Genomic DNA, 24,974 nt, shown 5'->3' with positions numbered 1-24,974 from the left:
CCATATCGTCCCACTCAGTTTGCTACTGTTGGTGCTTCCGTTTCTGCTTCTGCTTCTATAAGTGGCAGTGCCACCGCCACTTCTCATGCTCCTACCACTAGTAGTTGTAGTGGGAGTGTTACCATTGGACCTAGGATTCGTAAATCTAGGTTGGATTCCTTCTTTGTGCCTCGCACTACTCCTGGGTCCCAACCATCGCTTGAGGGCATGGGTTGGAACAAGGAGGTCCATGATGCTGCTAAAATGGCAGTTGGCAGGTTTTGGAGCTACAGCTGTATTCCATTCTTTGTAGCCAGGTGAATGTTTTACTAACTTTTATGTTTGATAACTTTGATTGTTTTAATTTTTATACTTAACTTATCTCATTGAGTTTCTTTGCGACAGGTCTCCTTATTGGCAACAAATGGTTGATGCCATTACCATATGCGGGGCGGGGTTCAAAGCCCCTAGTGAGAGTGATTTGAGGGGACCCATTTTGTCTCAAATGGTGGATGATGTGAAGAAGGATTTAGATGAACAACGCCAGATATGGAGCACTAAAGGTTGCACCATCATGACTGATGGTTGGACGGATTGGAGAAACAGAACTCTCCTTAATTTTCTTGTTTCTTCTGCAGGTGATTGATTAATTTTCGTTTCATATAGTCTTTAATTTTTTATTTTTTATCTAATGATTTATTGAATGATCATTGACCTAGCTTTATTTTTTTATTTCAGGGGGCACCGTTTTCATCAAGTCCATTGATGCCTCCACCCATTGCAAGAATGCCACCTACCTATGTGAGCAGATAGAGGAGGTGATTGAAGATGTGGGTGAGGAGAACATGGTACAGGTGGTGACCGACAATGCAGCAAATTATGTTGCTGAGGGTAAACTTTTGATTACAATCAGCTACAATTCTTGGCACGTAATATATTCGTTAAAGAAATGATTACAATGTCATTAATCCATATGTGCTCGTTCTGAGTGTGTGCAGAGACCATCGTCCTTTGCAAAAGGAGGGAAAATATCATCGGGAACGGGGAATGAAAAGAGAATTCTATGTCTACCTAAGCCAGACAATAAGTACACTGTGTTTTAATATTTCCGTCAGCCAGTTTTTGGTCTTGTCAATGTCGATTACCGTCAGATTATCTCATCACCTTGGCCACCTGTCACCATCCCACCCTATCCTTGGTCAGCTGAATTTGGGGAAATGACTCGATATGAGTTCATTAATAATTTCCTTTTTTTTAATATATAATTAATTTTTAATTATTTACTTAATAAATTAACTAAGGATATTCATCAAAAAGAAAATAATTATAATAACGTTTCTTTTTAACGTTATATTAAATTTAATTCTTAGCAACGTATTTTCCTCAATTTAATAAAGCCAAAATTAAACAAAAATCTATTAATATAGTTTTAAAAACAAAATTAATCTAGGCAACACCACCATGTGGTCACCACCCCAACTTCGACCCACTAAGTGTTTAATTAGATTTTTTTTTTTAAATACGATAATGTATCTTGGGCAATAATGCGTTATTTTTTTCCTTGTTGCGGCAATTAAAAACGATAAATATTTGAGCATAGATTATCGAAAGGAAATATAGTTTACAACTTCTAAATTGACCAAACAATAACGTATTCTGAATTGATTTATGCTTTGGTTTCATTGAAACGGAAATGCGAATTAGGGTTTGACGTATTGTGAGGATTTTATATTGTTTTGACATCTGAAGTTTTAAGAGGGAAATTAAAAAAAAACGGTTTCATTCTTCTTCTTCCATTCGGAGGCAAAAACAAAACGGTTAGGGATCTTCTCATTCAAAAAAAAAACAATTAGTAGAGAAGGAGCTGGAGGAGTTGGCGGCAAGTGGAGCTGGACCTGGAGACGTTGAAAGAGGCTGGAGTTGATGACGGTGGAAGCAGGTTGAGCTGAAGATTTTATTTTGTGGACAAGTTACGGCTAAAGTGTCTAACGTTTAATAGAGCAGGTCATGTTCTTGTTACAACTTTACTGTGTATTGCAATTACTCTATCTCCGTTGAAAAGATTGGCTTCCTTACTGTTTGGTTATCGATTAAAGAAGGCAGAGATCATAAGAAATTTACTAAGCTGAATAGGAAAGAATTTGCACAAGAATTCTTGTTTGAGCTGGGAATAATCTTCGTCATTAATGCTTATAGTTTGAATGAGTACGTTTGAGGGTCTGTTCTCCAATTTTAAAAAGATTCATGTGATAAAATATAGTCGTTTATAAGTGAAAAGAAAAAGTCTTCTGCTTCTTAATTTTAGGTGTTAGAAAAGAGTTCAAGGAGAAATTATGCTGTTTAATTCCTAGCTCTGCATGTCTGAAGAAAGAAAGAGTTTTTTTTTTTATTATTTTAAAACTCTGCTGACTTGGTAGGAAAGAAAGATTAGTTCTTCAGCTTTACATGTTGAAAGAATGGAAGGAGGTTTATATTCTTTGTTCAATGCAAATGAGAGTTTAAATTTTCCAAGAATGTGTGTGAAAAGCAATGAAGAAAAGATTGTGCCTCGTGTATCTTTGTATTGTAAAGAAAAGAAGGAACTAAATAGTTATTTCTGTACTTGAGGAAAAGAACACTGAATTTTTTAATAAATTCCAGCTGTCCATTGAGCCTTAGCTTAGATGAAAATTAAGGTATTAAATGAACAGACTTGTATATGTCATTTTTAAACGAAAATTTAGCCTCTGGCAACTCAGAAACTAGTTATTTAACTAAAGAACTTCGAAATTGACTTTGAGTCTAGAGGAAGTGAATCTTTCATTCGGCATACATATTAGTATTCTTATACATTTTCAGTTGTGTCGGAGTAGTAGTATGTATAATTAATGCTAGTTACATTACCGAGTAGACTCCAAGGAACTAGAACAATGGTTGGAAGACCCTTTCAATGATTGGAAGAAACAGAGAAAATAATGTTGCTATATTAAATGGCTACTCATGAATTTGAGACTGAAAACATACATCTGTTTATACCTTCAAGACTGTAATTAAACCAAAGTTAACCATCATACATTATGAGGAAATTGAAATAAATAATTATGTAACTTTGAATCAGCAGATCACTGCCCTTGTAAAAAAAATAAAAAAAAATAAACATACATTAATGAGTGTTTCAGTTGACCATTCCTATCTTCCAGAAAACTCACTATGTGGTCTACTTGCGGGCAGGCAAGTAATATCCTTACTGGTTGAATGAGTCACCTAAACCAACAATAATTTTGTCTATTTATCACGGTCAGAGTGCAGTAGCACGGGAGACTGATGATAATTTAAAATGACATAGAATATGTCGAGCAGGGTGTATCTGACTTCACGACAAAATTCGTGACGCGCCCCAACTAAAACCTTGGCCAAGGTGTAACTATTGAGAATAGTTTCAGTCAGACATGTACCCAGATTCACACCCAATCAGGAATCATACTAGTAGGATATACCTTGGTGTATGATTGATTAGGGATCTGTGTAGGGACATCACCAGGGCTCAGGGGGGGCATTGGAATTCTCTCTCCGTTTCTCTGCGAAGGGTCAGGTTCTTCCCTATGGAATGACACCGGGGGACTGTTATGGTCTATGGTTGGGCGGAAAATCGCCCCGATGATATTTTCCCTTCTTTCAAAGCATTCGTAAAAGAACTCAGGACACATTCCGAGATACAGTTATCTGGTAAGTGGTAAAGTAGATTTAATTTTAATTCTTCCTTAAGTTATATGAAATGATGTTTAAATATTATGTTTCAAGTTGTTTCCAGAATTATTTCCTTCTGTACTTTTATTTCATTTAAAAAAAATAAAAAAAAAATTATCGTTCTTTCTAGAAATAGTAATATGTATCTTTGTCATCTTTCATTTATTCTTTTTGTAAGTTGCAAAGTTGTTTTGAATGTTGCATTGTTGTATTTTGCTATCTGGCTAAGACTTGCCTATTACAAAGGAGCTAAATAATGGAGGTTATGTTGGTGCTCAAACATGTAGTTTCAAAAATCCTAAAGACTTGCACTAACACCTAATTCTACAGTTAGGTCATCGAAGGTAAAAGTAAGGCTTATGATCAAATTGTGGCTTGAAAGGACCAATGGATAATAATGGATCTCTCCTTCTTTAGGCTCTACTAGACCAAGGGGGTGTTTCTAGAGGTGTGTTTCTTGAGAAGACTAAGAACAAACAATGATATAAAGCAGCTTGAGGCAAACCCTGTCCCAGAACTCTTGAAACTCCAATAAATCTGTCACTAAGTACCAATGTGCTCGCAAACCATGTCCCAGAACTAAGTACCAATGTGCTGGTTTACCTAGGACCCAAGATATAACACCTCTTTGAGTAGATGTTGCTAGTAACCCTAGGAGAATGTGTAAAGCTAAAGTGGTATGTGTTTGTGCAATGGAATGTGAGTTAGGTGATGGAAAAGAGTCCCTGATAAGCCAAGGAGCTATATAATGGAGGTTATGTCGGTATCCTAAAGACTTGCACAACACCTAAGGCTAAAGTTGTGTCATCGAAGGTGAAAGCAAGGCTTATGATCAAATTGTGGCTTGAAAGGACCAAAGGATAATAATGGATATCTCCTTTAGGCTCTACTAGATCAAGGTGAGTGTTTTTGGAGGTGTGCTTCTTGAGAAGACTAAGAACAAACAATGATATGATGCACCTCGTGTCATGTCCCTGTCCTATGAACCAAATCGCAGCTTAAACAAATTAAGTTCAGGAAAAAAAAATTAATAAAAGCTAAAGAGGACCAACCTCCCAAAAACCTTAGGCAATGTATATACAAGAGGCCGACTCATGATTAATATCCTAAGGTCGACTCCCTTAAATTAGTTAAATATTTACTAAGACCGACCCCCCCTAAAAGAGGTTGTCTTTTTTGGAACTGCACCCTTTTGATGTGGTATAAAGGGAGAAAAAATATGGTAAGAACCAAACACAACAGAATGGAATTTAATTCTCTTTAGAGCAGACAAAAAGGGCTGATTGAGAGCAGATGATGAGCAGGTTTAGAGCAGAGACATATATGAAAGATTAGCAAGCCAAGCCATGAAAAATTATGGGAATTAGGAGCAGAGCAGATCAACTAGAGGCAGCATTCTAATTTAATTATAAAACAGCAATCTCATTCTTAATGAAGCAGTGATCTTAATAATGATTAAGGCAACAATTTCATTGTGTTAACAGCAGCTATCAGTTTGCGTGTTTAGAGGGGACACCACCCTTGAAGGAAGGGTAACCACGGGAGGGAAGGAGAGCTCCATTTTTGGAGGAAGGGATCAGACAATCATATCAAGTGATCAATCCAAGTAAAAAGGCAGCAGCAATCAGGCATATAATCGATCAGATCATTAGCAATATTATTCATCTTTGTAGTATGCAGCATGATTATGTTTTAATGCATTATTCCTCACATATTGATATAAACCATGATGTGTGTATAATCAGGTATTTGATGCATAACCTTTCATATATGGGATATAGGCAATAAGTGGAATGTCTAGACTCCTAGCCTGCTCATCAAATTGCTGCAATCAATCATGACGAGGTCAGTGAAGGAATACAAGGAGGAACAAACTGATAAGAGGTCCCCTTCTAAGTACACCACCTCATGGTGGATGACTGGCGGCCTGCCACATGAGGCCAAGGGGGCAAGGTGTATCCAAGTCCTTAGGCCTAGATGGGAAGGATACTCCAGGCACCCAATTGTGGTTTCCCCTCCAACCCCTACAATGGTTAATTGTTGTAATGGATTCGAAGAAGTCTCGATCATAGGAAAGCAAACAAGGTGGCACAAATAGGGAGTGCAGGTACAAGCTTCCCCACTAGGTACACCACCTCATGAAGTATGGATGGCAGAATGCCACATGGGACCAAGAGGGATGGTATATCTGCTCTTGGGATTAGTGTGACAATCACTTCGGGCACCCTATCATGTCTCCTTATCTGAGTCTCGTTATGGTTGAGCCCTAATAATGAATAATGGATATTATATAATTAAGATGGTTGTGAATATATGTTCTTTGACCCTACTAGTAATAATTGATTTTATGAATTGTATTTTCGATAATTGTTTAACGTGATTGGAGAGTCTCAACCAGGATCTATCTTGCTTTAACATTCTTTGGGTAAATTTATACCTCTAACTATATTATGTTCCTTTTTGTTTATTGAACTTGTGATTCTAGTGCAAAATTTAGGGTAATCCAAAAAAGGGACATTACACCTTAAGGCAAAACGTGTCCCAAAACTCTTGAAACACCTATAACTTTGTTGTTAAGTACCAATGTGTTGGTTTACGTTGGACCCAAGATATAACACTTCATTGAGTAGATGTTGCGAGCATGTTGAAACTACGATATATGTTTCTTAACCCCCTAAGGTTTGCAGTACATTATCTCACTTCACACATGAACACAGTTCTAACAATAACGCAAATTTCACTATGAATGACCTCCATGAGGTTTGTAGACACTTGGCAACAATGAAGCAGCGAAATCAAAGTGATGTGTTTGGTCAACTAACTCTAAACAAACTAATAAGCTTGATGTTTAGATGATTTATGTTAAGTGTATAGGGTCATGGCTTGTTGAAACTAATTACAGGCAGGTGCCTTCATCTAGCAAGAGCAAAAATGTCAGGTTTTCACCAATAACGGACATTACTCAAGTAAAACCAACATATGACACCTTAAAATGGTATGGAGGACTATGTTTGACAAATCAACACATAAGCTAGGTTATATATGCAGATCAATCAAGAGAACATATACACATCAATCAATAGATCCATACACTTCCTGCATTACATTGAAAGGATGCCTTCTAAAAACGTTCATAAGGAGATTTTTAAGTGACTGCAAAGAGAAACCAGTCAAAGGAACACTTGAATCAGCAAATATGATTAAGACAACTTGCCAAACTAGCAGATGCATACAAACATCCATGGAGACATCCGCACAATCAAAGACTGCACTTTATACTCTTCCCTCTGATTAATTATAAAAGCAGTAAGCACTGATACAATGAAAATTACACTTGTACATTCAATTTTGTTCTGCACCATACTGAACACAAGCCAAACTCTACACTTTTCCTTCTCTCTTTGTTCTGTAGCAATATGGCAACATTTTGACATCTAACTCTTTTTCCTTCTCTCTTTGTTCTGTAGCAATATGGCAACATTTTGACATCTAACTCTTTTTCCTTCTCCAACCTGCCAAGATTAACATTTGGAAACAAACATAGTAGGGAAAATTCATTTTTTTGTCCTCTCATTGACAACAAATACAGACAACATCTTGCCCAAAAGAACACGCAGGATCACACAAGATCAACCCAGAAATGACCTCCAAGCAAGATGTCATAAATGTGAACCACCAAGACATCCAATGGTGAAAGAAAAACCACCATGTAACACCAAAAACCACCTCAATCTCACTAGCCAACCAAACTAGCATTAAACGCATCCTTACACTGAAGGACAAGGATTTTGAAATATATAGGGATGCATTCACATGCTCAGGCTTGAGATGAACCCCCAATCCATACCTTGCAATACTACGTCAACTCTTGGGGAACATCGAGGACAAACCATTAATGATTAGGAGAAAGCCAACCACCAACCAAGCTAGTTATAGACATTAAACTTTTCAAAATAACCTACAATTCTTGAAGCACAGATAGTGGTAGGTGGGGATGAACAATAGATAGTGAGGTAGGTAAACATTTCAAACCCCATTTGAATATCGATCCTCCATGTGGAAGCAAGTAACATCAAACAGTGTACAGTCATGTAAAACACATCAAACAATCTGAAACAATAAGCAGCAATCTCAAAAGGATAAAGCAACAAGGAACCATGACGCATAAATAATCAAGGTAGATAGATACACAACAAAATTTAGACAAGAGATACATACCTTACTCCAGCATCACCAACAATACCAATAGCCATGCCCGCAGAAAGACCAGAAAGACCACAAGCCAGTCCAGAAGATAGATGCGCATAGCCGTCAAATAAATAATATGACTTGGCTTTGGGATTGATTCCCGTGCTAATGATGACAGCAATAATTAGGCCATAGATACCTAGAACACCAGCCATAACAACTGGCACGATTGATTTCATGACAAGCTCTGGCCTCATGACACCCATCGATGCTACACCAACACCACTTTTCGCTGTTCCATATGCAGCACCCATACCTATTGAAAAACATATACACAAGAAAAGATGAAGCTAAATCTTGAGCACATAAGATGTTATAGCCACAGAGACATGGAACTCAGAAGTCAAAAGGGAATCTACAAAGTATATCATATTCTTTATTAGGAAAGACTTGAAGGCCTTTATAAATATAAAAGTAAACTAGGTATTTCATTAAGGCTTCAGCCAATCAACAATCAATTGCTTAGGCATTTCAAAACATGACTGTAAGTTAATGACTCCAAGACCACCAAAGAAATGAACTTATATCAAACATGGTCTATATGTCCAAACTAGTGCCTGCTTACGACAGTCAGCTCCAATGCAGAAAAACACTCCAGACTGGATAATAGAATATCCCTTCATCTACTATCAGTGATGGCAAAGATGATAAGGTTCTATAGAATTTTGATACAGGAAAGATATGAATATCATACTCTGGCTATACTTTGTCTACTATATCCTGCAAATTCCCTCATTTCTTCACTTACATCTTTAAATCATAATGGGGACGTGAACTTCATAGCGCAGAACAGGAGTAAACCCCAAATTCAGGTCAACAAAACATATAAGATAGGCAGAGAGAGGTAAAATTTAAATTAGCAGATGAAGAAATGGTAAGTAAATGCCCACAAAGAATTAATTTAGCAAATTTCAATGATGTGTTAAGAAGAATTTCAAGTATAATGCTCAATATTTTCCTGGAATGCCCTAGGAAGGGACACTTATAGAAAGTCATTAATGGCTACAGATTTTATATTTTAAATTTTTAGAACAAACATTGAAACCTCTATTAATTTTTGCTCTATACACCAGTTACACAATTTCCATGTGGAACTAGTTACAACAAATTTAATATTTGAGAACCTTAGAAGAACACTTGAGATGGATCTGCACCTGTTGCAATTTTCCATTAACATTGCCAGTCACAAAAAAAGAACTGATTTTGGAAAAGAATCATCCTCCCTTTTGGGTACCACATATGTACCTAGGGATATGATATTATAAGATATATGGGTTCATGTAGATGCCACCATGTGGCACACATCCATTGAGTTTAGTTATATTGGGTTATTAAATATTAGGTAATGACAAGGCCTACATGGATTTAGTGGTTTACCTTGCCATCATGTAACTAGAACGTGACCTATATAAAGGAATAGAATATCATTGTAAGGTGATGTGGAAAGTACGTCATGTATTTGGGCTCTCTTGAAAATATGGCATAGATTAGCTACTTCCATAAGGACTACCATACAATGTTACCCTACCTCAAGGGTCTATTCTATTTCTGTATAGATTAGATATAGGGCATATTGGCCAGTGAACAACTATTGTATTGTGTTATCTCTCTTCTACAATGTCTTATTAACATCATTATATATGAGAATCTTATCAAGTGGTATCAGAGCTACAATTTGGGTAAAGGGGAAGATGAACCCTAATTTTGAAAGGAAGCTGCAATCTAAAAATCAGTTTTTTATCATCAATACTGAGTAATATTGCAATTATAGGGCTTTTCATAAATTTGCTCTATAAGCTGGCTGCAATTCGTGCATTTTTTCTGATTTGCTTCGTTTTTGGAAAGCTCACTAAAATTCATTAGAGGTCTATTAGATAGGGGGGTTCCTAAAGTAGGAAAGGGAGAGAAAAGAGGAGAGGGAGAAGAAGAAGAGGAAAGAGATGAAAAAAATGAAGGACACAAGTAAAAATGCAATTTAGCTCCAAGGAAGGAGGATTCAATTCTTTAATTTCATGGATGCATTCAAAAGGCACAAGCCATTATTTTCATAAACCCTACCAATGGGTATACTTCATTAGAACGGACTTGACTAAGAAACTATAGCTAAAAGAAAAGAAAATCAAGGGCCTTGTATATTGTTCTTGGATATCCTTGGTTAGAATTTGTGGGGGCAATAAGCATTAATGTGCAAGAGAAATTCATTAATCTTCAATATAGAAAGAAAAATGTTACATTGCAGAGGTATACTTCATTGGAACGGACTTGACTAAGAAACTATAGCTACAAGAAAAGAAAATCAAGGGCCTTGTATATTGTTCTTGGATATCCTTGGTTAGAATTTGTGGGGGCAATAAGCATTAATGTGCAAGAGAAATTCATTAATCTTCAATATAGAAAGAAAAATGTTACATTGCAGGATATTACACAATGTTAACTAAAGTAAACTCAAGGTAGAGCAAGTTCAAAAACCTATTGAAGATTGCATCCAAGAATTAGGGAACAATATTACATTGCAGGATATTAAACATAATGTTAACCAAAGTAAATTCAAGGTAGAGAAGTTCAAAAATCTATTGAAGATTGCCTCTAAAGTAAAACAAGAGAAGAAAGATGTAGAGAAAAAAGAGGAAAATTTTCTTCCCCTCCATAAGCCAATGGAACAAGTGGCAAAAAATGGTGAAGAATCAAAGAAGGTTCTAGAGCAAAAGGTGGCATATATAGACATTTGCATCATTGTGAGAAGCAAGAATCGTGGAGGCATGATACTACATAGAATCAACAAGCCAATCACTCGATATACAAAAAATAAAAGGAGCAATTATAAAAATCATTTGCATAACAGAAGTAATGACTGTTCAGGGCAGAAAATGAGCATCTCCCATGGCAAAGAATGGAACAGATGGGTGTAGCAAGATGTGGAGGATGGGATTTAGGTATCATAAAACTAAAACTTCCATGAAGATCACTTATTGATGGTTGGATGATAGGTCGTGCCATCAAATTTATAATCTCTTGCAATGATCATCACTCTCACTATTTGGCTTCTTCTCATGTCTTAAGGACGAAACATGTCAAGGAAGGTTGGCATGTTATGTACCTAGCAATATGATATTATAATATATATAGGTTAATAGAGATGCCAACATTTGGCACGAATCTCTTAATTTCGTTATATTGGGTTGTTAAGTATATTAGGTAAAGAGTAGGCCTCTATGAGTTTAGTGGTTTACCCCTCCATTTACATATTAGGAGAGATCTACATAAAGGAGGTGAATATCATCGTAAGGAGAAGCAAAGAATATTTTATGTTTTTGGGATCACTTGGAGATATAGAGCATTGTGGCTTCTTTCATAAGGAGTATCATAAAGTGTTACACTACCTCAAGGGTTTACTTTATTTCTACATATATTGGATATTCATCTTGGCCCATGAATATCATTGTGTCGTGTGCATTCTCTCTTTTATACTGTGCTATACCCACCTAACAAGGTCCCAACACCAAAGTTGAATTACATTACAATGAAAACATATAAACTTAAAATCACGACCTCAATAGGTTTTGATCAGAAGATGTATTAGAATGACAACTCTCACCATCCTTTAATAGGTGCGGAATCTACAAAACCCAATGACAACTAATGTAATAGTTTTATCAAAACCAAAACTGCCAGGTCAGTCAAATGTTTGGTGGAACAAACTCAAGGTTCATTCCTGGCTAACCTACAGTGCTTAGATTTCATTGCACAGTTATTCTGGAGTTCTTAAGATACGTAATTTTCAGACAAACTTGATGAGCAAATCAACATTAATTTTTTTTAGAACAACTCAGATAGCCTAATGAGAAAGAATTCAGTATAGTTAATATAATCCATGTTTTACAGATTATTAAAAGATTTATGAAGAATTTAAACCAAACTTTCATTTTTTAATCAAATCTGACATCAGTCTATGATGCCCACCACTATAAATTAGTGTATTCAATAGGCATCAGTAAAAATCAGAGCATTGCCTAGGCATCAATATAAATGAAATGAAGACTAACACAATCAAAATAAACGTTAGAAAACCAGTCATTTGTTTTAGGAAAGACAGTGAATCAAACTCCAAGAAGGAACTCGCCCATGATCATTGATAATCTAAAATGATTCTGTAACTTCATTCACTTCCAAAGAGTTCTTTTGCTTGACAAGTTATTTTCCATCTGTTGCCTTCAAGTGATATTATACATTTGAATTAGTATTTATGTACACAACATAAATAATTTAATAAATCAAAAGAGGTATATTAGCTAATGACTTCATGTTAAATTAGGTTTAGCATGCAGAAATCAATCTTTACATCCATAAAAGGTTATTCCTTTCCTAGAAGCATAGACCCCAACTCCATTCTGGATCCTACTAGTCAAATTCACAGATAATCCATATCACTAGGTTTACTTTAAAAAAGACCTTTGACTTTAACAATTATTCTGATAACTGTTGATTGTAACTAGGTAGAATGTGGATTCCAATTGCCTTAAGGCAACATTGGAATCCGCCAAGTGCTGGGCCCTTCTCTCCCTTCTCACACGCCACTCTTAGGGCTGGGCCCTTCTCCTCCCACACGCCACTCTTAGGGCTGGGCCCTCTCTCTCACGCCAACATAAAATAGGGCAGACCCTATCCTCACGCCACTTGATGTGGCTTTATAAAAACATTCTAAGGAATAATAATAAATAAAATAAAAGGTTATTTTATGCTAAGCCGACTTTAGAGGTTTATACCTAGAGGAAGATATATATATGAGTTCATCAAATGAAGTAAACACATTCTACATATCACACATACAATGCGATCTGCTCTTCTCCTAAATGTGATCTGCCCTCCTACACTTGGCGAATCTGCTCCTTGGTGAACTGCAAGAACATTTAGCTACATGCTGCTTCAGCCTATCGAAGTTATCTTCTGTTGGTGGATATCTTGATCATCTACAACTAGGGCATCACTCTACATTACCTTGGCAACTTGCTGTTTGGACAGCAATCAGAGATAAGTGTTGTAATCAGAATATTGTATTTAAGGCATAATCAGATCTGAGGATCTTTCTTGCTGGGTTTTTCCTCCTAGGAGGTTTTCCCAGGGTACTTGTGTGTTGTGTGTTCATTGTGTTCATTTCTTAACTTTTACTTAATTCTGGAAATTCCTAAGTACTAACAGCAATTCATATAATCTGGAAATTAAGTTAAATTCCTATTTTCTGAGTATTGAATTAATCTAAAAGACTAAAATCAACAATAACATCAAACAAAAAGTCACCTATGAGTATATCCACATGCAGTGCATCAGCACGCTATACCCACAGCATACAGTTCTAGCATTCACATGTACAATTTCCACATCACAAGGAAACGCGTGTACCTTTTGGAAAAGACATTGTAAGTAATTATGAAAAAAACTTCCATAACCCACCAAAAACTTAGTAAGCAATAAACATCAATGTTTTACCTTGCATAAATACCACATAGAAAATTTATTGCGTATCTTCGAGCTAAAAGGCATAGCAATTGCACAAAGCATAGTTTTCAAAGACATAGATAAGTTTTCCCATCATTGCGTAGGGAGCTCTTAAGTATGCTCAGAACCATCATCTACAATTGATGTTGAACTTTCCCACAATATTAATTATCCACACATTTGGCGGAAATGCTTGATGGTAATTTATCGTTCTGCTTTCACTGTTCAAATATTCGAAACATAATATGTTTCAGGACTTTATCAAGAAAAAATCTTTGTAGGGAATCAAGGACTGAAGAAGCAATCCCACAACTACCCATAGTCAGGTCCACATCCAAATGCATTCTCAAGAAAAAATTACCAGGGCGTAACCAGTAGTTAAACTAGTTGAATCATGGTCCCATGCTTAGATATGGGTCTGTGTCATCCTGGCCATGACAGGTTGATGCAGGACCATCTCTATAAACAACTAGAAAATAGAACATTTGCGGTTGTAATCAGATTATCAGATCAATGCTATTTTGGAAACTGCAACTAAGGCACCCAGGACCATCTCTATAAACAACTAGAAAATAGAAAAATTGTGGTTCTAATCAGACCAATGCTATTATTTTGGAAACTACAACTAGGTTACCTTATGTTGGGAAAACGTTTGATCCTCCAATCATGTGAATAAAGTATAAACAGAGGGGAAGCCAAAGGGAGGGAGAGCACTCTGCATGTACGTACAAAAGAAGATAGCTTCTTCAAATAATAAGTCAAAAGCTTCAGAAATGTGATGTAGCAGAGTAATGATGCATTTACCTATTTACAGCTGAATAGAAATATTATCATAACAAACTATGAAAGCTCTCTACTCTGCAAATTAAAGCACACAGAATGTAGCTCCCTTATGTAAGCAATACTTTAACAAGAGCTCATTTTTTAGCATCTACTAAAAGCTTCCGCTGTCTAAATTGAAAGGCTGATCAGTAAAATGGGTTAATATCTAACTTTCTGAACAAAGCTATGCGTATTTACATCATGAGAGAAACAAATACTCGTAAAATATTACAGATGTTGGTGCTGCAAGAGATTGAAGAAGCAGTGGTGCTGTTACATACTACTGTAGAAAAGTGCCAGCATCACACAGAAAACTTGAAGAAATTGAAGATACATTCTAAAGGGGAAAACTTATGTATGAATACAATGATAAACCAGAAGATGGAGAACTAGGAAAAAAAGTGAAACGAGAATTAAAACTTCTTACAGCAGTATTTGATATGTAAAATGAAATGAAAATAATAAGTGCCAGTTTTAAATGGGAGTTAAGTACAGATAAGTTGATCGATTGAATGAGCTGAACAAATATTTTAAATTTGCAAAAACGGTAAGATCCTGGATGGGTAAAGTATGAAAATATCAAGGTGAGATTTCCTAAGAAGAGAAAAAAAAAAAATTAAAATCCACCAATCAAGGCAGGTCATCATAAGGAGGATGAAGGATGAGAAGTTCAAGACATGTAAATGGTTTAAACATAAATCCTCAAGATGAACTAAGTTTGCACAGAATGCACTCTCTAGAAATGTTTCTCAGTTTTCCTTGTTGGAGTAGGAAAAGTTTGTACAGAAGTTTTAAGGGAAAGAACATATTCTACCGATTGAGATACTGAAAGAGACTCCACAGATACATGAAAAGCTCCTACATCAAGGAGAGAAGATGATGGGAATGAAGCAAACATTTCTCATGAGGGGTCAAAAGTAAACACAGACATCTACATAGAGGCTGAGGCTTTGTATAAGGAGATGACTGAAAGCCATACGAGAAAGGCCTTTCAGTTTTCCTTGTAGGTGTACATAAGTTTAAAGGAAAAAACATCAAAAGAAGTTACTCTAGCAGTTGAGATAGTGGAAGAGGCTCCAAAAATGGCAGAAAAGCTCTTATAACAAGGAAAGAGGAAGATGAAATGAAGCAAACATTTGTCATGAGGGTCAAAGAAAACACAGATATCTACATGGAGGCTGAAGCTTTGTATAAAGAGATCACTGAAATCCATACAAGAACATACCATCCACGAAGGGTTATTTGTAATGTCACGGGGAGACTTGACAGGCTTTTAGAATCCTGAAGAATCAGCAATCCTTGATGTTAAAGACATCAGCTTTCCACAGTCCATAATAATTAGTGTATGTGATTCTTGGATTCAACTGTGTAAGCTTTGTTTTGTATCAACGTTTCGGATCACACTCCATGATCCATCATCATTCTTCTCCTATCACTCTCTAGTTATCCTGATGATGGATCACAAAGTATGATCCGAAACGTTGGTACAAAACAAATCTTACACAATAGAATCCAGAAATCACATACACCAATCCTTGATGTTTCAACTTAGACCATGCTCCAATCTGTCTTAATATAACTAAGAACAAAATCCCCCAGCATTGTCTATCAAAATGATGTGGCTAAAGGATTCCTTACTAGAACTAATAAAAAAGGGTCAGCTACCCTAGAATACAAGGATCTGGAATGTAAAATTGATGCAGAAGCTAAGTTTCATAACAAAGCTTTCTAAAAGACTAGAACTCTAAAAACTTCAGAAAAATCTTTCAGGATAAAGCAAAATTAGCAGAAGAAATGGAAAAAACCGTTATGAGGCCTTTTGCCCAAATTGATTAGAAAGTTATTATGTGAATAGACCTTTAATTATAAAGAGTATAAAAGTTATTTGACCCTTTGTTTTAAAAAGGAGATTAAAAAAGAAAGCAAAGGTTACTATTTAGTTAAAAAGGGGAATAGATATGAATCTTTTTAAAAATCCCTTTTAAAAGGGAGGAATAATTGTATTAAATAAAAAGGGTCTAACAGTTTGGAAACCACCCCTTAAAAGATTATATAAATCATTTATATGAGACTTGGAAAGGGAATGGAGATCACTCAAAGAAGAAGGTAGCTTGGTGAACTATGGACATTGGAGAAGGAGCATACAAGGTGTGTCCAACTCAGTGTTCAGTACACCTGGGATTATCCTAGCCAGAATTTTGTGTTTAACAGTTGATCTATTGTGTATGCGTGACATGAGTTCTAAATTGAATTGTTTCCCCCAGGATTGTGCCATAGATATGATGACCAAGACCACTAAGATCTTCCTAGGTGAGAGTGGTCATTCTAAGTGATCTGATTAAGATAAGTATTGAATCTCCTATTATTGGAAGATATTCAAAACTAAAGAAATTGAAGACAATTTGATCGACTTCTTCAATATCTGATTTATTCTTATGATATTTGTATTTTTGATGAAAATATGGTGAGTTGATGTTGAAATTGATGTGCAAATATTTTTAACCAGATAATTATGCAACATATATTTCCGTGCAACTATATAATTCGTTATCTTTACACCAATATTAACAAAAATAAGCCCACTGCCATATTAAATTAACTCCGTAAACCAAATCTCTCAATTATATGTTTTGGAGAATAATAGCATTGCAACTATAAAATAGCAAATTCAATCCCAAGGTCTGTTAGATTAAAACTTGAAGAATGAAAAATGATGTCTCGTCTGTAGGATATATATGCAAGAAATGAAGATCTTTTGAAAATAGAAAATATAGGAAACGTGGATGAAGAAACAGAGCATAAATATTATTTTTTTATAATATTCAACAGCTGTAAGGTGGAAGATTAATCACATCGGTACAATCTTAGCTTCCGATGGGACCCCCTTGGATAAACCAGAACCAATAAAAAATGGAAGTAATAAAATATTTTTCAGAAACTTCTGTCAGCAGAAAACAGAGTGGAGAATGGAGATGTTGAAGATGATCTGCACTCCGTACCTACCATAAAAGCAGAGACAAAATGCTGCCTTGATGACCGCCTTCTGAGGAATAAGAAAGATAAGTTCCGTTCAGAATGTTGAGGATCAAAACCTTTGTACAAATGAATTTCTGGGTTTTTTTTCAGACATAAAATTTTATGGGTAAAGAAATCTCATTTTTAGAAAATAAATTGAACAAATCTAAAAAATTCCCAGATTTACAATCATTTTACTAATCCTGATGAAATAAAATCTAGCTTCTTGTTAATTTTAGACCAATTTTGATGCAATATAGAGTACAACTGGTTACAAAGGCAATGGTTAGGCAACTTAAACAGGCAATGGTTAAGCAATTGTACTAATTTTAGACCAATGAAAAGGTGAGGAAGAAGGGGCCTGTAGGGGTTGACACAGGGAATAAAAATTAACCAAGGGAATGGATAAATAGGAAAGAAAAGAAAAACGATGTGGATCAAAAATAAGGAAGAGAGAAAGAGAGAGGGCAAAAGAAAAAAAAATGGAGGGTGGACAAAGGAGTTTTCAAGAGTTGAGAAGGTCAGAAGGAAAACCATGAAGGGAGTGAGAGAAATGTGGAGGGTTCAACTGAAATTCAGGAAGGAGTGTAAAAATTGCATATAATTGAGTTTAATATCGGTTGCCAAGAGAAACTCAAACCCCAACCCTCGTCTCTGTTGAAGTTATGCGGGTGTTTACAAATTTCAAATGATTCCTTCAACTTTCTCTTTCAAAGACTTTTCTCTTTTGCAAGGACTTTGGGTGCCTCTAAGCAGATCTGGTGCCTGGTATTGACCATACGTTCAGCACGAGGATCAAACATGCTCCTTGATCCTCGTGCTAATTGCACAACCAATTTCACAACTGTAGGGAGTTCCACAAAAGCAACCTATCTTACAGACCCCATAGTTTTGAATGAGCTCTCATTGATATTTCAAGGAGGCTATCAAATTTCTAACCTTATACAGTTTAAAATAATATGAGATGTCATAAAGACAGTGTACAATTAAGACCCATTGTTTGCACCGTGGACTCTCCAACTTACAAACTAGCCTCTTTCCTTAATAACAAAATCAAACTGCGGGTAGAACTAGTGAGCTCTTTCATCAAACTTCAAGGAATCATCTTAATTTGTTAGAATTCATTAAAGATAAAAGGATGGCGATGATGAAATCCTTGACTAGTTTTCTTCGTCCAGACACTGCCATTTTTTTATTGCAAAAAAGAGTATGGATGAACTTCAGAGAACTATTATATTGTGTCAAGATGGAAATTTTCTGTGATGATGAAACTTGCTTACATATTGTTGGTAGATAGCAAGTCATGGGTAAATTTTGACAGAAGAAATACACTCGAGCATGGCTCCCTATAAAAAAAGTTTTCAATATTTCCCAGCGTACTACTTGTGTAGTGCTACCCCTTTGGATAACAAACAATCAAACAAAAACTATCCGATTAGATTGATGAAACCCCACACTCTATTGAACATAAAATCCACCCTACAAATTCAAAAACAGAAACCATTTCGGGACTGATCGATCCAACATCAGGCATGTTTTCATACGTAAATCAAAGCCGTGACGAAAAGATGCTTCGCTGGTAGATTCCATCGTTCATTACTAGTGCAAGATTGGTGTTTATGCAAAAATAAAAGGGAAAGAAAAGACAGAGACCATTTTGCTATCTAAGACAGGATTTAATTGATGGGTTCGTGATTAAAAAGACATACAGGAGAACACGAGAGCTGCTGCAGCGCCAAGGAAACCGAAAAATGGTGCTGTCTCATCGCCGCTGAACAGATCCCCCATTTTTTAATCTTCTCTCTCCCTCCGCACAAGCTCGCTTTGTGGTTTTCCTTGCACAAACAAGGAGAAGCAACCAACTGCCACACTAATTCGAATTTTCCTCAATGAAAAATGGTTTTTGATGTAAGATCTGATTAAGCACAACCGAAATCCAAATTACATGCACCTGATTGGCATGCAATCTCTATGAATACCTCTTTCGGCTGTACTGGAAAATTTTAATATCATTTGAGTTGTCAATTGTTACAAAAGGCTTTATAAATTGTAACTTTGCTCTCAAAGGAAGAAAAAATAAATAAATTGAGAAGTGTATGAAATATGGGTTGGTTGGTGGAACAAGGCAAAGGTTTTTTAATTAATTAGAGGTTTCTTGTATGAAACTTGTATGTTTATGTGAATTTTAATTCATTTTTATTTATTTTGGATAATTTAATATAATTGTGTTAATAAACAGTATATTTTTATGTATAGTTGGATTTATTTTTTAATTTTTTCTTCTTTTTTATACTATATAAATTTTATATATTAAATTTTATCTAGTTTTTATTTTAATAATATTTTATAAAATTTCTTATACTATTATTTAACACTATATTCAAATATTCATTTTTTATCTAATTATTATTGTTTGCATGTCTTGGATTAATCTTATAGTCACAAATATGATCTTTAAAACTTCAAATTTCAAAATTCAAGTTTAAATTTTGGTTAACTATCACTCATTCCTTTGCACATGAGCCAACTTGATACACATTTAGTATGATTTATTACTATGTACTTGTATTTAAAGGGCTATCAAATTGTATTCATTTGTCATATCCATTCAAATCAAAATATCATTGAATACCATTCACATTTAAGAAGTGGATGCTAGAAACATTTTGAATGGAGAACCTACAAAGAATATAATTTTGTGTCATATCATTACATCATCTAGAACAAATACATTCCTCAATATTGTGGTCCTTAATCACTTTTCCAACCCTTAAGTTAGTCTTATCAAGGGAATTGACCTAAGAGAACATGACTCTTGCAATCCAACAAGCTTTGGATGGTGTTTTTTAAACACTACCAATATTTAACACTCAAAGAGTCAAAGAATTAGGTGAACCAAAAAAACAAGTGCATTATTAGCAAGATTAAATATGCACATTATAGAATAGATATTTGCCTCTAGATTTGACCTAGAAAAAATTACAATTCTAAATAAAATTTGAAATAGAGGACATAGCTAAAATATTTGGTTTTTTGTACCAATTACATAATATGTTGCTACAATCAAATTTTTCCTCTTGCATTATTCCTAGACCTAAGTATCTTCACTCCACATGTATTTTCCTACAACTAACATTAAATAATTTAGTTTATCCAATGTAGCTAACTATTACTTAAATCTAGGTTTTAATTTATGCTAAGGTGTATGCATTTAATTTAAATGGACCAGATTAATATTAGGAAAAACTTCATGTTCCTTTACACTTTTGTGAGCTTGTTCAATTATACACCATAGTAGGGTTTTGATTTAGACTTAATACCTTCATAATATTTAGGGTTTTTAATATGTACATCCTAGTTATATCATCATTTGTCAAACCTTGTTGAGGATTTCATTCATGTTTATTATAATACCATTGCTATATATTTTCTCATGGAGCAAATGTTTTATTGTAATATCACTTTTTTTCTATGTTATCCAGCCTTACCTACTTTTTCAAACCTTGTTTCAAATCTATATTTCGACTATATTATGATCCATAACAAACTATACCTCATTTTTATATCATTTTTTTATTTTCATTTAGGTTTTACACTTTCATTGCATAATCTTGTGAACCCTACCCTATTTGCCCATAGACAAAACTTTGTTGTGACATTGTGGACTCTCATGACCCTTTATCTTTGGCTTTTATCTATGCTTACATATTGATTTGCATATGCATTTACACACTTTGTGGTATGTAACACATATTTTATTGATTCACTTGTGAGATTCTATCACATAATTAATTGAAGCATTGTATTATCACATCTCTCATTTTTCCTCTTACAAGGATTTGATCATTATTTCCCCTTCTCTACCAATACCCTTATTAATCCATGATTTTCATGTGTTGCATAGTCTTCCATGGATAGTGAGAGCAATGTGCTTGATTCTCATTGTCTTTTACCTTTGAGCACATCTCCTTCACATGATTTGATTCATGACACATGTATTATGGATTGTGTTCAGTGTAGACCTTTACCTTATATGGTTATGAATGGTACATTATATAATGATGGTACTTCTCCTTTACTTGTACATGGCATTGTCTCACCTTATAATTATATCCATTCTACATATCGTGATGATTCTATATGGTCATGTTATTTTGTTGTACAACATTCTTTTACACATATTTCATGGATATTTTAGGATAGGAGCATGGACCCAAAAAATGGGATGGTGAGGGATGGCAACTAGTGGCTTAAGTAAAATTTTAGGGTGTTGGGGAAGATCACCTAACAAAGTCGAGGGACGCTACACTCTTATAGGGGTTTGGTAGCAATCCACCCAACAAGGTCAAGGGCCAACACCCCCAATGAGGTTGATGGGTAGTACATGTCATTTTTCTTAATTTTATCACTACATTTTCTTCTTCATTAAATACTTAATAATTCATTTCTAACCATCATTTTTCTTAATTTTGTCACTAAATTTTCTTCTTCATTAAATACTTAATAATTCATTTCTAACCAATTTTTTACTCTTCAAATAAATAACTAAAGGGTTGGGGAACTTGAATAGCCTAAATCATGAAGGTTGCAGAGTTAAAGACATTAATAATGGCACTGTTAAATCTTTTTATTTATATTTATTTTTAGAAACTTCTTCCAATAGTCAATAGAAGTAAAATTAGTAACAAAAATGAGAAAATGTGCAACGAACTTTATCAATAAACAAAAAATAATATCTATGTTTGATTTAATAGGCTATAATTTCGCCACTAATACCATTTAAATTTCCCTTATTCTTCCAAGGCTAACCATTTGTGCATGACATCACATTAACTGTCTATTCAAAGTGCTAACATAAATAAAAACTATTATCATTCAACATGGAATTTTTTTATAATATTTTTTAACTTCGATTTATGTCACCCTGGACCTAGGGACTACCCTAATTCTCCAATATGTTAAATGACTTCCTGAAGTCCTCAAACTATCCTAGGGATGTCAGACATCCCTTGAATACCTCAAACACTTGAAGGGATATCTGAAAGATGTCCCCTTATTTTTGTAAGACATCTTAAATATCTCCACTCGCATGTTGCCAATGGGTACATGTTAGGAGGACATTTCAATTTTTTCCCTACATCCCAAGGATATCCTAATTTTTAAAACATGGCATTTTGAGGGAGGATGCCTCCCCAGGGAACCATGATTTTATACATGATGGTGTGTTTCATGACAATCACTCATCTACACCTCATTGGAACCCTATGGATATTAATGATAGCTTTCAAATATAGATACATCCATCAATAATATCATACATATTCATAGTATTTTATAAGCCTCTTAAGTGGACAATATTGATGCTTTGTTACATTTTCCTAAATTATACGATGAAATCACGACCCTCGGTGAGGAGTCATCATATGATGATTATGATGTTACTATATTTATTACATTTAAAATCATTCTTGATTATTAATTATGAATACTTTAAGGATAAAAAATTACTGGATATTGAATTTAGAATTTGATTGAATGGTAATGTTTAGTAATGGTTTTGTGCATCATGTTTACTTTACACTTTGTTTGTGAACCTAATGCATGTTTTCATTGCTTATTTATCCAAACTTGAAACTCGTAAGGATAATATGGACATAATGATACCTTTTCATGACATATATATATTGATACTTTATTATCCACATAGCTTATACATCTACTAAATATATATTTCATCATTTTTCATGCCCTTTTAAACTAGTATGAGGCTAAGATGTTTGTTTCCAACAACACATTATACCTTGTAAACTAATGATATTGGAGCAACTTTTACAACACAATCTCACTACAATAGTTGTTGAGCCTAAATATCCATATATGTATCTTCATATGCATGAATATTTTAGAGACACACATTACATTAAAACTTAAATTTCAAGTATTCATAAAGAGAATATACATATTTAAGCATACTCATGACCTCACAACTTCCTCCATAAACCTCATCCTTTGTGCAATCCTTGTCATATTCTTCTCCTTGATTAATGGCATGTTATTAATAAACCTTAGTCCTCATACGTGTTAGATTTTGATAGTACAATTAACTTAGTGATCTATGTCGTCCAATTATTAGGAAACCCTTTCTTGCGTACCCATGGTAACTCGTGAACCTAATGAATTGATTTATCTACTTATGGACTAGTTGTGCTTAAAATTTGGCATGTGTTACTTACTAGTATCATTTGGATTATGATGTGGATATGTGGGTGTTGTCATGAAATCTAAATGCTTGTATAGATCATTCGATACTTCATAGTATGGATTTGTGGGTTGTATGGTGGTGTCTTGGTACTTGTTACATCCACACATCATATGATCTCTCTTGTACTCCTATCTCTAGTTTGGTCTCATTGGGTGATATTCTTCTACATGATGGTTATTATAGGATTCAATGACCATTATTTTGTTGAATAATGGTTTTTTTCATGTTGGATCTTTCCATATTGATAAATAGTACCTTTAACTTAACATGTTGTTGATTAGGAGCATAATGTTATTTTAAGTTTTTTTTAAATTATAAACTAGATGTTGATTTAATATGCTAATTTGAGATGATATTGTTTTATCATTGAGAATTATACAATATTTTTATTAGTATGTGATACTTATTATCTAGCTAAATTATATTAGGAGAAGAGTTGAATTTTATGTGAGAATAATGATACATGTTAAGTTAGTGTAATATGAAATTGAAATGAGATGTGATTATTTAAATGATCCAATTTTAAATTGGTGTAATTTAAATTTGAAATGAGATGTGATTGTTTAAATGATGCAATGTGATGAAATTGCCCTGGATAACATAACATGTTAGATGGTATTAAGTAAGGAATTATTTTATTTACATTTTTTTCATTTTAAATTTTCTCTAAAATTAGTGAACAATTCTAGTTGCTAAAGTGGGTAGCTAACTAGAAAAAAGAGATTTTTGTGGACTCGTGAAATTAAAGCATCCTACTCAACCTCGAGGAAAAACAGAATTTTATGTGATTGCTAGTGAAATTATTTGTCCAATGGAAAGAATAAACACAATTTAATTGAAGAATTTTAGTATTATTATAACATAATGTTATTAGAGGTCACATCCTTATAAAATTTATATATAATTTTAGGGTCATAAACTCTAACCGATACAATTCACACCTCATGTTTGTGCTCCTACTTTATTATGTCCCATTTTCATTCCTCATAGGTTCGTTTTGGCCCATTTTACTCCAACCTTGATGTCACATGTTGACACCAATGGGTGGGCCCCATCCTGGAGCTCTCCTCCCTCAATCTCTGAGTTTCTAGTCCTGACTTTGGAGGACCAGGGCACTCCACACCTTGGTCCTGTACTAAGGCACTCTACACCTTGTTTCTAGACCAAGGCACCCCCCAGTGCCCAAGTTCCCCTTAAACAGGTCACAATTTAGGACCGTGCAGGCTCTCTTTTTCCCTAATGGGATTTGGTCCTCGTGGCTACACTTGACCGTTGGAGGTTGGCCTAATTAGTAATTTACCTAAGGTACCCTACATAAAGACATTTTATCAATTTAATTTAGAGTTAAGATTCCATACCTAATATTTGTACATTCAAGCATTCATCATCAAGCATTTTCAAAGGTTCAAGGCAACATTTCATCCTTCAA

At 34.7% G+C, this 24,974-nt stretch overlaps 1 protein-coding gene across 1 annotated transcript in view; it reads right to left on the bottom strand.

The window, feature by feature from the left end:
- Nucleotides 1-19,374, bottom strand: part of LOC131044714 (V-type proton ATPase subunit c2) — a 28,925-nt gene extending 9,551 nt beyond the window's left edge. Inside the window, exons 1-2 of the mRNA XM_057978104.2 lie at nucleotides 18,993-19,374; nucleotides 7,924-8,209 (exon numbers count right to left, since the gene is read on the bottom strand). Coding sequence (XP_057834087.1) covers nucleotides 7,924-8,209; nucleotides 18,993-19,071 — 365 coding nt within the window. The 5' untranslated portion in view covers nucleotides 19,072-19,374. The remainder of the gene's footprint in view (nucleotides 1-7,923; nucleotides 8,210-18,992) is intronic.
- Between the last annotated feature and the right edge of the window lie 5,600 nt (nucleotides 19,375-24,974).

Source organism: Cryptomeria japonica, chromosome 3 (genome assembly GCF_030272615.1).
Source record: "Cryptomeria japonica chromosome 3, Sugi_1.0, whole genome shotgun sequence".
NCBI lineage: Eukaryota > Viridiplantae > Streptophyta > Pinopsida > Cupressales > Cupressaceae > Cryptomeria > Cryptomeria japonica.
This window is presented reverse-complemented; position numbering and strand designations above follow the sequence as displayed.